The sequence below is a fragment of the Phoca vitulina genome, unplaced genomic scaffold (assembly GCF_004348235.1).
Source record: "Phoca vitulina isolate PV1807 unplaced genomic scaffold, GSC_HSeal_1.0 scaffold54, whole genome shotgun sequence".
Taxonomy (NCBI): Eukaryota; Metazoa; Chordata; class Mammalia; order Carnivora; family Phocidae; genus Phoca; species Phoca vitulina.
In genome coordinates this window covers 9,666,191-9,685,389 of record NW_022589757.1, presented here as the reverse complement: position 1 = coordinate 9,685,389, position 19,199 = coordinate 9,666,191, and the positions used below count along the sequence as shown (strand labels likewise).

At 34.0% G+C, this 19,199-nt stretch overlaps 1 protein-coding gene across 2 annotated transcripts in view; it reads left to right on the top strand.

Annotated features, from left to right (window-relative positions):
- The window catches only part of KIFAP3 (kinesin associated protein 3), a 190,424-nt gene that overhangs the window by 84,279 nt on the left and 86,946 nt on the right, over positions 1-19,199 (top strand). For both annotated transcript variants that reach the window (XM_032389464.1, XM_032389465.1), the window contains exon 10: positions 9,262-9,424. In XM_032389464.1, the coding sequence (XP_032245355.1) occupies positions 9,262-9,424 (163 nt within the window). The remainder of the gene's footprint in view (positions 1-9,261; positions 9,425-19,199) is intronic.

The following is a 19,199-nucleotide window of genomic DNA, read 5'->3' as shown; positions in this document are numbered from 1 at the left end:
AAATGATTTGCCATCAGCATGTGTCTACTATGTTTTGCTTAGATTTGTATTTAGGAAATAAACTTATGTGTTCATTCTATCAAAAATGATCTCAAAATTATTAAAAATCATTTTCTGATAAGATCATAGATTTGGAAGATACCATATAAATTGTTTCATCAAAGCTAACTTTTTATTGAGAAGGAAAAACAGAGGTTCAGGAAAGGTCGTTCATCTAAGGTCATAAAAATTATGTGATTAGTCAGATTTTTACTATAGACAGTATGCATTTCATCTTTTATTGTGGAAGAAATGCATTTTATTTAAAGGCATTGTATAGAATCAGAATCTTCAGAGCTTGACTAGACCTTACATCCATGTCTAGATTTAGCTAATTTTGCAGATGAAGTAGGAGAAAATGAGAGAGGTTAAGTAATTTGCTCAAAGAAACATCTGCAGGTATTTGGCTTCCTATTCTTTCTCTGTTACCAGAGGGGGCGGAAATTGTCTTTGTTTTTTAAAAAAAAATTTTAGCAAGATTAATAATAAGCAACTTTTAGATGTTGGCTTCCAGAAACACTGAAAAAGAATTACTTAAAGGCTGAAATAAATTTGCTGATAGATTGTTGATAAACTGTCACTTTTATATAAAACATTGAATAAAAGTACTAATTAACTATAAATTCCATTTTATAGACATAGAATTGAAAGGGCATTGCATGTTGAGGCAATTACTAAATTTAGTTTTGGGGATTGAGCTTTATCAATCAGAAACAGATGATTAGAAGGCTATGTCTAGTTTTTAACCATCTGATTGGACTACATGGTACATATTTCACATTCCATTTTCTGCAATGGAAATACAAATTAATTTTTAAAAAACTCTCCAGTTACTTACTTTATTATTAAGTTTGCTATAACAACCAGTGTGTACTGTTGCTATTTCAATAGAAAAATAATAACTTGATTTAATTAGTAACAGATGAGGCCTGTGGCCATTTTATTTAAAAGGGGTAGAGATGAGGAATGGTTGCTCTATTTGTGAGGTTGTGTTATTTGTCTAAGTAAAGTGTTCATTTTACTGTTGATGTGAACTGACACTGACCTTGCTTTTTAGAGTTAATGTATTTTAAAGGAAATTTAGTTCACTTAAAAAAATGTCTTTAAATTAATTATTTAAATTAAGTTTGCATATTTACTAAATAAATACAATATAATAAAAAGGGAATAAGTCATATTAGAATATGATTTTGAGAGGAACGAGAGAAAGGGTATATATTCCTCATATTGCTTATTTTCCTGTGTAGTTTTGAGAGTTTTTTATATTTTGAATAGGTCTTTTATCAGTTACATATTTTGCATGTATTTTCTCCTTTTCTGTGACTTTTCAAAAAGCAGGAGGTTTTAATTGTTATGAAGTCCAGTATATCAAAAAACTTTTTTAATAGATTGCATTTTGGTGTTGTATCTAAGAAATATTTGCCTAACTCAAGGTCACAAAAAGTTCTTCCTATTTTCTCTGAGGCTTTGTAAGAAGTGTGTTATTGTTGTTTTTGTTTTAGTCTAGGATATTCATTTTTAGTTAATTTTGTATATGTTGCAAGGTATGGATCAAGATTCATGTTCTAAATGTAGATGTCCAATTGTTCAGTACCATTTGTTGAAAAAACTATCCTTTCTCCACTGAATTGCCTTTACAATTGCTTGTGTACCTTTGTTGGAAATCAATTGGCTATATATATGTGGTTTCATTTTTGGACTCTCTCCTGTTTCATTTATCTACTTGTCCATGCTTTCACTGATAAATCTTTGTCTTGATTATTGTAGCTTTATAGTAAGTCTTGAAATCAGGTAGTATAAGGCCTCAAATGTTATTATTCTTTTTCAAATTTTTGTCACTATTTCATATTCTTTACCTTTCTATGTACATTTAGAATCAACTAGTCTATTTCTTAAAAAAAAAAAAGCCCTGGAATCTTGACTGGGATTGCATTAAATCTATTGATAGGATTCAATATATTAACCATACTGGATTTCCCCCCATAAACATGGTATAGCTCTCCATTTATTTAGATCTTTCTTGATTTCTTCCACCATTTTATGGTTTTAGCATATATATTTTGCACATATTTTGTTAGATTTATACCTGTTTTACTATTAGAAATTTTAGTTTTTAAAAAAAATAAATGATCAGTTTCCTGTTGTTGATTAATGGCATACAGAAGTTACAGTTGATTTTTGTATATTTACTTTGTGTCCTTGCTAAATTCAGTTTTGTAATTGTAATGACTTTTTGTAGATTCTTGGAGATTTTCTAAATAGACAGTTATGTTATCTATAAATAGAAAGTTCTATTGCATTCTAATCTATATGCTTGCTAGTTCTTTCTCAGCTCGCTGCTTGCTTCCTTCCTTCCTTCTTTCCTCCCTCCCTCCCTTCCTTCCTTCTTTCTCCCCCCCTTTTTTTTCCCTTATTGTACTGGCTAAGCCCTCTAGTATGATGTTAAAAAGGAATGCTCCAAGTGGATACCCCTGTCTTGTTACTGATCTTAGGAGGAAAGCAATGTCTTTTACTATTTAATATAGTATTGGGTGCCTGGGTGGCTCAGTCGTTAAGCGTCTGCCTTCGACTCAGGTCATGATCCCAGGGTCCTGGGATGGAGCCCCGCATTGGGCTCCCTGCTCGGCGGGAAGCCTGCTTCTCCCTCTCCCATTACCCCTGTTTGTGTTTCTGTTCTCGCTGTCTCTCTCTCTCTGTAAAATAAATAAAATCTTATATATATATATAGTGTTATGTAGATTTTTTTGTAGATACTCCATCAGTTTACATAAGTTCCAGTTCTAGTTTGCTGAGACTTTTTATCATGAATGGATGTTGGATTTTGTTAAATGCCTTTTCTGCATCAGTTGAGATGATCACGTGGTTTTTCTTCTTTAGACTGTTGATATAGTGAATTGCATTGATTGACTATAGATACTGAGCCAGTCTTGCTTTCAGAGGATAAACACCACTTGATCATGATATACTGATACATATATATCAATATATAAAATATATTTTATATATTCCTAGATTTGATTAGGTAATATATTGTTGAGGATTTTTGTGTCTGTGTTCATGAGGGATTACTAGTTTATAGTTTTCTTATGATGTCTTGGTCTGGTTTTGCTATTAGAATAACTGTGTTCTTAAAGAAGGTGTTGGGTAGCATTCCATTTTCAATTTTTCTGGAAGGGTTTGTGTAGAATTGACATTATTTCAATTTAAATATATAACAAAACTCACCAGTAAGAAAGTCATCTGGGCCTGGAGTTTTCTAATTTTCTTACCTGTGAGACTATCATGTTATCTATTTCTTTTTGAGTGGTAGCTTTGCAGTTTTTATCTTTCAAGGAATGTATCCATTTCATCTATGTTATCAAATGTATGGGCAAAAAAAATTTTTGTACTTTTTCCTCCTTATGTTTTTAAAGTCCAAAGGACTAAAGTGATTATTCCTCCTTTCATTACTGATATTGATAATTTGTTTTTTCTCTCTCTTTCCCTCTCTCTCTCTTTTTTTTTTTTTTTTGTAGGTTAGTGGTTTATCAATATTAATTGATATTTTCAGAGATCCAGCTTTTGGTTTCATTATTGATTTTCGGAATATATTTTCACTGTATTCAGAATTCTAGGTTGACATACTTTATAACTATCACTCCATTATTTTCTGGCTCTCATAGTTTTTGACAAGTGTAATGTAATTCTTATCTTTTGTCTTCTATATATAATGAGTCTTTTATTTTCTACCTGCCTCCAAGATTTTATCTTTGCTTTTCAGCAGTTTGAATATATATCTCTCTAGGCATAAGTATGTGGTAGTGTGTGTTGTAGTCTACTTGGGGTTCTTTGAGCTTATATCCTCGGTTTGATTCTTTCATCATTTTTGGAAAATCCTTAGCCATTATCCCTTCAAGTATTGCTTCTATACCATTCTGCACCTCTTCTACTGGATTTCAGTTATGCATGTTAATCCATTTGATATTGTCTCATGGCTCTTAGATACTGTATTGCTGTTTTCTTTTTGCCTTTCTTTTTTTTTTTTTTTTTGTGGTTCAGTTTGGAAAATTTCTATCAACCTACTTCTAGGCTTACTTATTCTGTCATTAGCTATATCAGGTCTGCTAATGAGCCCATGAAGGTTTTCTTTATCTCTGTATTGTGTGTGTGTGTGTGTGTGTGTGTGTGTGTGTGTATGTTAAAACATTTCCATTTAATTTCTTTTAGTATCTTTCTGTCTGCAAATTCTCTGTTCATTTATGTTATCCATTTTTTTCCAGTAGAGCCTTTAACATACTAATCACTTTAAATTATTACTAAATAATAATTCTTTGATGTTATTTTAAATTCTCTGATAATTATACAGGTCATATCTAAGTCTGTTCTATTAACTGCCTTGCTCTTCATGAATCATAATTTCTGATTGAGAGCTAGACACCACATTAGATGAGTTGAGATTGAGATAAATACTATTTATGTCTGGAAATGGGCAGGCCTTATTTTCTAGGCCTTAATGTGGGAGATTAAGTCATTCTTGTCAGGAGTTGAGCTGCATTTGGTTACCCTCCCTGCATTATGAGCTCACACCAATGTAGCATTGCTTTGTCTTTGGTGTGCAGAGGGTTTTTCTCAGTGTTCATGTTCCACCCTCCACTTAAGACTTTCCCAATGTATCTGTGCTTCAAAAAGGACCTCTCATTTCATTTTAACCCTCTCCCAACAATGTACTACTATTACTTGTTACTTGGCTTTTGCTAATCTGGTACCAGGGTCAGGGAGGGGGAAAGAAAGGAGACTTTTTTGTTGTTCTAATTTAGCCTTAGGTCAGTCTTAGCCTGGTCTTGTGTCCGTAGTTATAGTTCTCAGCAGTGGGGCTTCTTAGTCATCCTGTCAACACCTCTCCTCTGGAGTTTTTTTCTGTTTCTTTCCCCCAGCTGAAGTGGGTCTTCACCTGTGTTTTGGATGTGACAGCGTTTAAGCTTATTTCAAGTCTTTTGTTTTTTAGGGGAAATAGGAGAAAAAGATCTGGACAGGGTTTATGCCTTTTCCTCCGTGGCAGCAGTTCCCCTTCACCAGGCCCACTCTACTGAGGGGAAGTTTTCTTCCATCTCCTGTCTTGTCCCCAGTATTTCTTGTGACCTTCTGATAAGGTCCTTGGAAAAGACCTTGCCAAGTGGTTGCAAACTCCCTGAGCATCTACAGCTTCACAGTTCTTTTTTTCTTTTTTTTTTAAGATTTTACTTATTTATTTGAGAGAGAGAATGAGATAGAGCATGAGAGGGGGGAGGGTCAGAGGGAGAAGCAGACTCCCTGCTGAGCAGGGAGCCCGATGCGGGACTCGATCCCGGGACTCCAGGATCATGACCAGAGCCGAAGGCAGTCGCCCAGCCACCCAGGCGCCCCTACAGCTTCACAGTTCTATAGTCAGGCTACTTCACACTTGACCTTTAACAATTCGTTTAAAATTTTTCATGCAATCGTCTTCCCCAGTTCTGTGGCAACCCCAGGGCTCTCCCCTATATAAACCAGTGCCCATGACCCTTATCTCCTTGAGGGTGCCTATTTTCCTTATACTTGAGGCCAGTTGATTTCCTTGCAACCTCAGCTCTCTGATGGTTATTTTTTAAGTTATGATTTTATATGTGGAATTTTCTTGCAGTTAGGGTGGGAACCACATCCTGTCCAGATTTTTACGTTCTAAGAGTAAGTTTGAGGTTCTGCCTACTTTTCTTTTTTTCCTTTTTCAGAGAAAAAAAAAAAAATAGTTTTTTTTATTCATCTGTATATCTCCCACCCTGTCCAGCATAGGGCTAGACACATAGTTCCGCCTATTTTTCTTAATCACTAATACCTCTACTTGACTACTTCCATAGCATGTTAATTAATCTCACTATTTCTATTCTGGCCTCCTTCCAGTACATTCTCCACTTTGTAGTTAGAAGGATAATTTTTAAAGAGTTCCTTGAATGCTGAATTTTCCGTGTCACCTTTGCACATGCTATTTTTTTCATCTAGGCCACTCTTTCCTCTACCTCTTCAATTAACATTAGATAACTTCTGTTCATCCAGGAGATTATTTTTCCTCTGAGAAGCCTTCTTTGACAACTCTTCACACTGAGATTATATCAGATTCACTTATATTTTTTCATGGTACTGTTTTTTTCTCTTATAATTAGGTACTGGAATTACTTCTTTACTGTATTTCACTCCTAGAATATAAGCTCCATGAAGGCAGGAATCATTTCTTCCTTGTTCACTAATATATACCAAGGGCTTCAGGTAAAAAAATATTTGTTGAATGAATAAATAGAGCTAGAAAAGATATTCGTGGTAAACAATGAAGCTAGTGATAGAATTACAGTTTTGTATAAATTTGACAAATCTTTGTCCCTGGCCTCTGTGGAAATCGTAGGAAGTTAACAAATGAACGACTGCCCCAGCCTGCTTAGGAGATTAAACTAGGAGAAAGGGAGAACCAAAATTAGAGAGTCTTTGGAGATGGATTTGTACTTTTTAATGAAGAGCTCTAGATATGATTACAGTATGACTGTGGAGTGAAGATAGAAGTCTGAAGGAAAAATCATTGTTGGTCAATTTAGTCTTAAAAAAATAAAAATCAATGTTCGCTACTTAGCATGGAATGAGAAGAAAAAGGTATATTGAGGACTCAATTAGCAATGTGATTTTTATGAGGTCAATGAAAAGACTGCAATTAAGATATGGCATGGGTGGGGGTGCCTCGGCGGCACATTCAGTTAAGTGCCCAACTCTTGGTTTCAGCTCAGGTCATGATCTCAGGGTCGTGATATCGAACCCTGTATCAGGCTCTGTACTCAGAGCATGGAGTCTGCTTGAGAGTCTCTCTCCCTCTCCCTCTGCCCCTCCTGCTCGTGCGCTCTCTCTCTCTCTCTCTAAAATAAGTAAATAAATCTTAGAAAAGGAAAGATATGGCAAGGGTGGTATATATAAGTAAATGCTTTAGACCTCCAATGCCAGAAAAAGTAGAGCAAGATTATTCATAAGTCTTTTTTAATGATCAAAGAAACATACATAAGTGTTAAGAATTTCTTCCTTTTTAGCCATTGCTTTGTAACAAAGACGTGAGATATTTTTATAACCAACTTGTTCTGATTGCTACCACAAGGCTTAGATTACCAAATAAGTTCTGTCCTCTGTGAGTTCTCACTCTAAAGCAAGCTGTCTTGAAATAATTTTATAATCATCTAGAGTGGGGGGGGTCAACAAACTTTTTCTGTAAATGGCCAGAACTATTAACTTCTGCTATTGTAGCATAATAGCAGCTGTAGTCTATAAACAAATGAGTATGACTGTCCTCTGATGAAACTTTATTTATGGAAACTGAAATTTGAATTTCAAAAATTTTCATGTGTCATGACATATTATTCATTTGATTTATTTTTCAACCATTTAAAAATGTAAAAGTCAAAACCATTTTTAGCTCTTGGGTTGTGTGAAAACAGATGGTGGGCCAGATTAGACCCACTAGCCATAGTTTGTTGACCCCTGTCCTAGAATTTCAGCTGTTACTCATATACCAGCTTCTCTCCTGAGTTTTATAAGATTTTCAAATATCCACTGAATATGAGGTCAAATTAAATATGACGAAAATAATTTTTTGTCCTGTTTGTCCTACACCTGCTTTTCAGTTTATAGATCTTAGTTAATGAACTTACATCCACCTTATTGACTATGCAGAAAAGGGCTTGGGACTGCTCTCCGTAGATAGGCCTTCTCACAAGGCTGACTCTTGGCTGGCATCTGGTAACTTGGATTTCAGGAGTGTTCCCACTGTTCCCTAACTGATAAGGGTAGTTTACTGTGCCTAAATGGTTTGCACAAGCAGTGTGGTATTTGCTAAACACCTACTTGCTTTCTGGGAGTCTAGAATTTTAGTTTGTGCTGGCAGAGGATTCCTATGTGACCAGCCCCCAATAAAAACCTTGGGCACTGAGTCTCAGCCTCAATTCAGTGCTGAAGCACATCCTGTGTGACCATGGAGAGAGGATTCTAGGAAGCTTACACCTCTGGACTTTGCCTCCATGTGCCTTTTCCCTTTTCTGATTTTGCTTTGCATCCTTTCATCATAATAAATCACAGTTATGAAAATGACTACATGCTGAGCCCTTCTAGCAAATTACTGAACCTTGAGGTAGTCTTGGGGAACCCCAACACATTGACCAAGCCAGAAACCTGAAAGTCATCTTCAGTGCTTTCTCTTCACTTCTCATTCAGATGCTCTGACCATATCTCCTTAACATCTCTCAGATTATTTCCTCTTCAACCTCTTTGTCCTTTCTTTGATTCAGACCCTAATCACATATACCTGTCTAATTCAAAATATTCTTAAGTACCTACTTTAGATCTCTGCCTATTTGTCTTTCCTTATACAATGCCCCCTTATTAATTTGTTTGTGTCCTATTCTTTGCATGCATATATTTATATATGTCTGTATGTATTGATATATTTATCTTTATGCTACTCATTTGACCACATCACCCTCTGGACTTAAAACCATTCAGGCATTCTTCCAAGAGCATTAAAAGCTTTTTGTGATTTGTCCAATATCTGTTTAGTAGGCTCCTGCCACTCTCCAACTTATACTTTATACTATATCCATACCAAAGTACTTGCAGTGCCCCAGACAAGTTCTTTTATGCCTAAGTGCCTATCCACTGGCTTTTTCTTCAATTGTCATTGCCTTTCTTAACCAGAGATCAAATTATTACACATTTTAAAAAACTTTGTTCCTAATTTGAAATCGTTCCTGTTCTTCTAAGTAACTTAGTAGTTACTTCCATGTTGCTTCCAGGGGACTTTGTGCATTCCATTTTTATTACATTGCATTTTAGTTATTTATTCTATTTCTCTGCTCTCTTTTTAGATTGTGGAATCCTTAAAGGCCAAGACAAGATCTTGTTTGAGCTAGCACAGGGCCTGGCCCTTAGTAGGTGGCATTCAATAATGTGTTTTCGAGAACCCGATGTAATTTGTCTTCCAGTTGACACTGTTAAGCTGAGGAAGGAAGAGATGATGTGGAAATATGTATTTTTCTCTTCAAAAGTTTGATTTTAGAGGTTTATAGATTAAGATGAGAGTAAATAGATTAACACATAAAATAGATATAGATGGGGATAGAAAAATAATGAAAAAATGACTTGTAATCTTTTTCTGTCTTATTGTACAACAGAACCTCACTGCATTTGTATTATTATATTACATAGGTGGAAATGGATATCGTTGAAAAACTGGTAAAAATGATACCTTGTGAACATGAAGATCTGCTGAATATCACCCTCCGACTTTTACTAAACTTATCCTTTGACACAGGACTGAGGAATAAGATGGTACAAGTTGGACTGCTTCCCAAACTCACTGCACTCCTAGGTATGCCTTTTAAAAATTATTGATAGTGTTGCTTCGAATTTCCAACACAATTGGAAAATTGAGGTCTGTGTTGAAGTCTGCTGAGCAAAGATCATTATGTATGTGTTCTTTGATTGCGAACTTAATACCAAAAATAAGCTGAATGAGTGAAAAATGACACGTGCCAGGATTTCCAGTGTGCCATAGAATGACATGGAAAGAAACTTTTAACTCTGACTTCATTTACCCATATGAAAGTGAAACCAAAGTGAAAATATAAAAGTACTACCAAGGAAGCAAGAAGGAAAAATTATTTTCTCTTCAACAGTTTTTTAAAAAGCTGGTATTACTTAAGTTCTTATATTCTGCCATACTTTTAAAATCTTGCTTTGAACACACATATTGCCACAGCCTTTTGTCATTAAGTACAAAAGGGAAATTTTCCTGAGTTAGAAAATATTGTATTGGCAGATTCAGTTAATAATACATTGTTTTCTTTTAGCTGTTAGCACAATATTTATATAGCAAGGATGGATTCAAGAATGAACTCTTGTGTTCGTACTTAATGCTTCTTGGAAGAGTATAAAAAAAATCCTTTGGGCGCCTGGGTGGCTCAGTTGGTTAAGCGACTGCCTTCGGCTCAGATCATGATCCTGGAGTCCCTGGATCGAGTCCCGCATCAGGCTCCCTGCCGAGCAGGGAGCCTGCTTCTCCCTCTGACCCTCCCCCCTCTCACGTGCTCTCTCTCTCTCATTCTCTCTGTCTCAAATAAATAAATAAAATCTTTAAAAAAAAAAAAAAAAAATCCTTTATGATCTGTTCAATGTCTGTCTTTATAGGCACCTGCTACTCCCCAACATATACTTTATACTTATGTTTATACTGAACATATACTGAACAAAAATTACACTGTAAACAGTTCCCTAAATGAGTTCTTTTATGCTCACATGCCTGTCTACCTGCTTTTTTGCTCTACATGGAATGCCATTGTTTTTTTTTTTTAATCAGAAAGCAAATTCTTACTCATCTTTTTAAGACTGTTCCTTTGTTTCAGTACTGCAGTTTCATTCTTTTTTTTTTTTTTTGTAGCTTTCTCTCTGTTATCAAATATTTTTTTAACAGTTACCAATAGCAGTGGAATAGTAGGAAATGATTTAATATTAAGTTTATCCTTGCGACGCCTGGGTGGCTCAGTCATTTAAGCATCTGCCTTTGGCTCAGGTCATGATCTCCAGGTCTTGGGGTTGCGCCCAGGCCTTGGTCTTCCTACTCAGTGGGAAGTCTGCTTTTCCCTTTCCCTCTCTCTACCTCTTCCCCTCTCCCCCCACTCATGCCCTCTCTCTTTCTCAAAAAAATACATAAAATCTTTTTTAAAAACTAAGTTTATTCTTAGCTATATAATATCTATGGACACAATCTGTCGTTGATATCAGTATTTTCTTTATAATATTAGTAGTAATGTTTATTGAATGTTTACTGTGCCAGTCATTTTGTTGTGTGCTTTATTTATGTTATCTCATGGAAAAACTATCTGAGATCTTTACTCAGGTTTATACAACTGATAAAAGGCAAAGCTCACATTCAAACTCAGTTGTATCTGCTGCCAAAATTGGATTTATTAACTACTATAATAAGCTATACTGTATAGCTATATTAAGTAGACCATGATTAAGTAGAGTAGGCAGAGCTATAATTTAAAAATCCAATTCTCCAACTCCCCTTAAAATAAAGGAAGTTTTTTTTGTTTTTTTTAATTTTATTTATTTGACAGAGAGAGACACGGTGAGAGAGGGAACACAAGCAGGGGGAGTGGGAAAGGGAGAAGTAGGCTTCCCGCGGAGCAGGGAGCCCGATGCGGGGCTCGATCCCAGGACCCTGGGATCATGACCTGAGCTGAAGGCAGACGCTTAACAACTGAGCCACCCAGGTGCCCCAAAATAAAGGAAGTTTTAAGGAAACTTGTTTCTTACTCCTTTTCTCAGAATAGGAAAACCTTTCATCAGTCAATCCAAGAACATTTGGCCCATTGGCCAGTCCACAAATATTGTGTAGGACTTTTATTATACATTGTAGAAGAAATTCTATTGAGGAGCACTTTCAAAAATTGCTTTTGTGGAACCAAAAACAAGGAAACAGAAAACTTTAAAATCAGAATTGATGGGGCTTTGAATTTAATTCATGTGATCCTTTATCTATCATAAATCTGGCAGAATTATGTATCAAACATTAGGTCATATTCTCAGTGTGTACAGATGAATAAGTTATACTTCTTGTCTTGTCTTGAAGGACTTCATAGACTATTTGGTTTATTCATTATCCAGTGACCTATAAAACAAATGATTTAAAAGAGATTTTGGGGAAATTACTTACAGGATACCCAGTCCATATTTTGTTAACAAATAGTAAGTTTTATGACATAAGATATAATATTTCATATATAAAATATTTCTTTCATCTTTTCTGGAGCTCAGTTTCTGGAGTCTTATTAGAATTATGACTGTTTTTACTTATAACTATGTTTACTTCTAACTTGGGCAAGTTACCAAAACTCTGATTCAGTTTTCTCATCTCTAAAATGGAGATAATAATTATAACCAACTTAAAGTTCTTTTGAAGATTAAATGAGGTATTGCATAGAGTGTTTAGAATAGTACCTGGCACATAATATTTTCTTAATAAATATTAGCTATAATCATTTTTTAACCACCATCATCATCATCATTATTTGATCACAGTGGACATTCTATAAGTGTTGCTGACTTATTTTTCTCTGAGTACAAATACTCTTCTCATAGATATTAAATCTTTATTGACAAACTAGGTAGCTTATTTATTTTTACTTTCCTGCGATGTGTGTGCAGTTTGATTCAATTTTAATTCAGTAAAATGTTGAAAATCTGTGGCAAAGCACAGTGCTAAGCACTATGGGGAAATATGTTTCAATCTGTGGACATATAGAGATTCAAAAGAAAATGCTCCCTTATTGGTAGTTCATAGGCAGAGTGTGATTTGAGATGGACATTGACAGATGTGTCCCCTTAACAAGGTGATCTTTATAAAGAAGAAAAATAGAGGCTGTAGAAAGTATTTCAGGTAAAGTGATCAACATTATCTAAGGCATAGGTGATGCTAGGTCAGTATGAGGAAAAACAGCTAAGAAGATAGTGGGAGATAACCTTGAAAATAAATGGGGTTTATGCTCTTATGTGGTATTATGAAGATTAAGGCTATGCTAATAAGTTATACTTAATTTAATTGATGGTGGGAATCATTGCAGGTTTTTGAGCCAGTTGGATCACAATCAGAGTACTGCTCTAGAGAAATTAATTTGACATTATTCTATTGGAGGGACTAGAACTAGAGTCTAAAGATGAGAATCACAGTCTGTTGTAACAGCAAGACCAAAAGTACAGAAAACATGGAGTAGGGAAGAGGTAGTATATCAGGCATGAGGCAAAAGAGGTACATATTACTGAAAGACTTAATATGACATGCTTACTTCTCAAATGTGGGAAATGATAGAGAGAGGAAGAACTCATAAAACCCAATGATGGTTAGAATGCTAGTGCCCGGAAGAGAAAGACAGAATTGTGAAAGAAGTCATTGGAGGGAGTCAGCAGTAGATTCAGTTTGAGACATTTTAGAGACACAGACAAAGATGTTCAGTGAGCAGATAGAAACATAGGTCTAGAGCTCAGGAGAGGTAAGGGTTAAAAAAGAAAAACTTGTCTGATAGAATAAAAGTGGAAAGAGGAAACCATTAAAGCAGACATTCGGAGAAATGTGTTTATTTTTCAGCAAATACATTAAAAATACATCCAGTTTAGGCCATTACTGAGAAGTAATGATGACCTTGGAATCTTCTTATGGTAGAGATGAGAGAGCTACTGAAAAGTGTTCAGCTCATTGGAGTCGTTCTTTCAAAGTGTTGCTTCGTTATTTTCTTTGAAGTATAAATTCCTATGGCATCAGATTTTACTACACCAAGGAAAGTAAAAAGCTAGTATTATTCAAATCTTACATTACATAGTATAAATGGATGATCTGAGAAGTTTTTACCTCTGTTCTTGGCTGATCTGTAAAAACTGATGGAAAGCAAAATGATTCTGTGGAGCTGTTGTTTATGGTTAGCTTACCTTAGTAACTTCTTGGCTTATCTTTCTATGGGAAATAAAAGAGATGGTGGCTAAATAATGCTCCTCACAAAAATATCCACAAAAATTTTCTTGGAGAATGAATTGAAAAAAATATGGAAAGGTGTTGTGATTTGAATAATTATTAAAAGCAAAGAGAAGTTGGTATTGACTCAGTCTTTTTGCCATATGAGGAACCAATATCGTTTATTAACTCATGACAACGTTGATCTATCTGAACACTAATAAGAAGCTCTAATATCATTCTGTTTAGGGCAAGAGTCAGTATGTCTAGTCTTTTTTTTTTCCCTTCTTCATTGCTCATAAGTCATTGAATTTTAAGAAATTTCTTTTTTTTCAGATGTTCATATGTCTTTTGCTTAATAACTTTCTTTGGTTCCACCTTTTCATTCCACTTGCATGTCATGGAAGCAATGGCAACCATACATAATAAACAAAAGAGAGTATCTACTGATACTCCAGGATCAAGGAAAGAGAGAAATTGTACATATTGAAGAAAAATTCAAATATACTAGAGAACAGTGCCTTCAACTTCTATAAAATGCTTCAAAATGTCTATAAGAATTTACAATATCTACAGGCTTACATTTATTTACTTATGTCACATTCTTTTAATTTAATTATTTTAAAGGCACTATTTCCTACTCTTTTTTTTTTAATTATGAGTTAAATAAGCTTCTGTAGGCCTTTTATAAGGTGAGCCTATGGAAAAAAATGTTCCAAATTCCAAGTAACTGATTTCAATATGAATTTTTAGAACTTAACCATTTTGTAAACTTTACAATTGTTTGTATTTATCATGACCCAAAAATGGCCCTTTTATTCATCACTTCCCAGGAAGAACCTATCAAATTTATTAGTGGAAGACAAGGCTATGATTGTTAATAAACAACCTTAAGATCTCAGTAGCTTAAAACACACCAAAGGTTTACTTCTTGCTCATATTATATATCCATAATGAGTGAGTAGAAAGTGTTGGTCCATGTTAGCATCTGTCAGAGATCAAGACTAACAGAACCTCCATGTGGCACCAGGGAAGGAGGAAAGAGAAAATGGAGAATCTCGGCAAACTTCTCTTGAAGGCTTCCACTCTGAAGTGACAAATACAATTTTTGTTTATATTTCCATTGATCACAGCAAGTCATATGGCCATGCCAAACATTAAAGGGGTGGGTAAATGCTTGGAAGGATTAGAACTGGAATGCTGGTGAGCAAGCAACCTAACAATCCTGAAAGGTATTTTCCAGTTTTTCTGGATTTTTATTTTTTTAAAAGATTTTTATTTTTAAGTAATCTCTACACCCACTGTGAGGTTTGAACTCACAACCCCGAGATCAAGAGTCACACATGCTACTGACTGAGCCAGCGAGGTGCCCCTGAATTTTATTTTAGCTGGGTTTCCAGGATTACTAGAATCTCTTAAAAAATACATCCTGAAACATTATAGCAATACTACCATATATAGTATATCTAACAACTGTAGTAGCACAGAGCACATTGATTAAAAGCTAGAATTTTGGAGCCAGACTATATGACTATGAATACTGGCTTCATCAGTTATTAGCTATGTGCTATTGTACAAATTATTTAACCTATATGTGAGTTTTCTCATCTTCAGTATATAGAAAATAGTGCATATTAATAGGGAAGGGTTAAATGACAGTACAGTAAGTGTGAAGAAATTATAAACATGAGAAATTATATAGAATACAAACTATAGCTATCCAGGAATGGGTCTTTTTGATAGGTACGTTTTCTTGGCTTATACCATTAAGGGTATTTAATCATTTTATATAAAGATCTTTAAAATTGATTACATCTTTCTTTTCATATTTTCTTAAATGTATTTTAATATCATAAACATAATTTAAATTTTTACTGAGAAATATAGTGTAGGTGAATACCATGGGCTTTGGAGCCAGAGTACCTGGGTTTAACTGCTTTTATGACTATTAGTTGTGACTGTTTTTTAAATCATTGATTTGAGTTTATAATTTTGAAGATAATTTATTATTCAGGAGTATAAATATTACTGTGCTCAAGTATTTCCCCTTGCTAAATGGTCCCAAAATTCCATGTATTTTTAATTTTTATATACAGGTTTTCTGTTTTCCCCTCTTATTTTTAGCTGTCGCTTCTCATTTCTTCTGTACCAGCAGCAGTTCTATAGCAGCAATTTTCCTCTCCTCTAATGATGTATTTCTAATCTCCTGTGGTCTTGGAAACTGACAACTGAGCTTATTTGAACTGTATATTTTGTTAAAAATGAATTCCAAATGCATGCCCATAGGGTTTTCTTCCCAGTTACATACTCCTCCTAGTAAGTTTTATTGCATGGACTTTGGAACATTTCTTTTAACTGTTAAGAAACCTATTTTGCTTGATTGTTCTCTCTGTTGTGTCCAGAGAAATTGCATTTAATGTATAAATGATTTTCTGATAAATGATTAATAATAGAATAGTCATTTTTACCCTTGTTAATGTATATGTTACTTGTGTGGAAAATTAAATCATTAACTCCTAACACGATAAACTAGACTTCTCAATTGAGTAATTCAGTGATTTGTTTAATATTTCTGGTATTTTTCCACTACAATTATATAGAAGTTGTAGTAAGGAAGCATTACAGAGAGCATAGATTTTAAAAGGATAGGATATAATTAGTATAGAGCAGTGACTTTCAAACATCTTTTATCTCAGTCTGTAATAAAGTATAGTTTATGCTACAATCTAGTACTCACATGTGTAACGTGATATGAATGTGTATATATCCATATGTGCATATTAATATACATTATATTTTATTATATGTTACCGATTTTAACATATTAATTTTTTGAATGTTCACAAAGCAGTATTTACCATTTCTATGTGTAATGAACTGTATTTTCTATTATCTTCCATTTTTTTATTCTACTTATTTTATTCTACTACTTTTATTCTACTTTTTTTATTCTACTTATGACTTACTCATTGATTTTATGTTCTCTGATTAATTTGACATTCATTTGGAAAACATTGAACTAGGAGAAAGTGATTAAACTTCTTTCCCATCAAATCTTCAAGAATATCAATCACTGTCTTTGCTGGATTTTTTATGTGTTGTACAGTAGATAATCTAAATATTTCTAGGTTATTCTTGGCAAGTAGTGATTGAAGTGATTCCATGGAAATGAAATTTTTTTAAATGGAAAAAAACTTTTGTAAATCAAATATTTGAAGAATTTGGGGTACATTTTCTTCATTGTAGTCATGGAGAAGGAATTAAAGACCATAGAGTAGAATATGAGTAGTCATTTTGTTTTGTTTTTTTAGAAAGAAATTCAATTTAATATATATTCAACTTGATGACTGCATTAAAGAATTGCCTATTTTATATATAGAAATTGCTTATTTTTTTAAAGATGCAAAAAATGTAAAACTACTTTTGTAGGGCTATACATGTGGTAGAACTTTTGGAAGTGATTTTTAAGGGATGCTGTTTCAACTGGAAGTGCTATAGATTTTTTTTTTTAATTTTTTTATTGTTATGTTAATCCCCATACATTACATCATTAGTTTTAGATATAGTGTTCCATGATTCATTGTTTGTGGAAGTGCTATAGATTTTAAGTAGGTTTTCTTTATTATTATTTGGGGACCGCATAATTGAAAAATCTTTTTATACCTAATGAGAGATTATTTTAACTAGAGTACAATGAATCATGAATCTTTCAGGTTCTAATAAGGTTGCACTATCTGAACACTTAATCCCCTTCTTGCATATCCTGAAACATTTAACTAGTACATTGTGACCCCTGCTGTTGTGAGAATTGCCAAATAACTGAAAAAAATATGTAATTGAGGAAGATTGTGTGATTTGAATTATTATTAAAGGCAGAGGAGAAGTTTTGTTGTAGTTCAGCTTTTTTGCCATGTGAGGCTCTAAGTGAAAGGTAATTCAGTAGAACCAAAAATTATTTCATTTAGGTATTTTGAATTTAGCTTTTTCTTTGACATTAGGCATGCATAAAGAGATTAATACAGAATTTTTGAAATCATTACTTAAAATTTTCTTTCTGCACTTACTCTGAAATTTATTTGTTTGAATAGTTTTGATCTTTTCCTAGGCACTGAGAAGGAAGGCATTAAGTCCCAAAATGTTTCAGAAATTTTATTTGTATCCATGAGAAATCTTGTATCTAAATATTCCTTTGTTTTGCTTTTCTTAAATACCACCAAAATTACTCAATTCTTACTTCATTTTTGATATGTTACTTTCCTAAGATTTCATAAGAATCCTAAACTTACCTCTGCTTATTAGTTCAGTATCAATTATAAATCTTTTCAGTTCTATTTATCCCCACACTTGACGCATAATTTCTTATGCCTACTAACTTTGTTACCATCTGGGAGACCTATCATAGCCAATGGTTTCAGCAAATGTGATTATATGAAAATTGAATTGGACCTAAAAAGTTTGGCTTTATTTATCAATTGTTAGTTTAGTCAGGTTTTTTATGATATTGAATTAATGTTTTTAAGTGTTTAAAGATATTTTTTTGGCTCATCTAAGAATCAAGTTATTAAAAAACAATTCCCTGACATAAATCCTTAAGCCATTTGGCTTTGATGTGTCTCAAGAGTGCTTCCTTATTATGTCAGAATATCCTGGGTTGGGAGATGGCAAGGAAATTCTTTGTCATAGTGTGTTCTTCGGTTTCCTGGAAAATGCACTGATAGTGTTTCAAAAATAACTTGAAAACTAAATTTCCTTAGCTTTTTGTCTGACGCACCAGGCAAATGTTCTTGCACCCCTCAGTTGCTTTGGCTTGGATGTTTCTAAGCTGAGTTTTGTTTGATGTGCTTGGGGATGATGTTAGTACAGAAGCAAGCATAAATTCACAACCAAAGTGTATTCTTTGGAAGAGCCTAGATCATAATGACATAGTTCGTGCATGAAGCTTAAACATCACATAATGGCAGGGACAGTGTATTACAGAATGCATAATCAATAATTTTTTTAAAAAACACCAGATTTCGGGGCGCCTGGGTGGCTCAGTCATTAAGCGTCTGCCTTCGGCTCAGGTCATGATCCCAGGGTCCTGGGATCGAGCCCCGCATCGGGCTCCCTGCTCCGTGGGAAGCCTGCTTCTCTCTCTCTCCCACTCCCCCTGCTTGTGTTCCCTCTCTTGCTGTGTCTCTCTCTGTCAAATAAATAAATAAAATCTTAAAAAAAAAAAAACAAACACCAGATTTCACTGGTGAACTCTTTTGAACAATTTTGAGTTTATTTACAGTATTCTTTCTCCTGTGTGAATGATACTGATATGTATTTTAAATTGAGTAATGTTCTGAGTTTTCGTGTCAGCTTTTCATTTTTTCAGTTTATTTTCAAAGGAATTTAAATTCAAGGGAATAAACCTTATAAAATTTGCAGGTCTTATCTTACATATATGAATTTTTTCAGTGTTCTTTCTTTCTTTTTTTTTTTTTTTAATTTTTGCAGTGTTAAAACAAAAATGGAATAGGCACAGCCAGCCTAATGGTTAAACAGATTAGATAGCTACCTATAAATTATAGGTAATCACCACTTTCCACAATTTCTCCACTATTTTGTAAGTTTTCTTTGTTTATTAGGAGACTGTAAGAATTCAATGGTT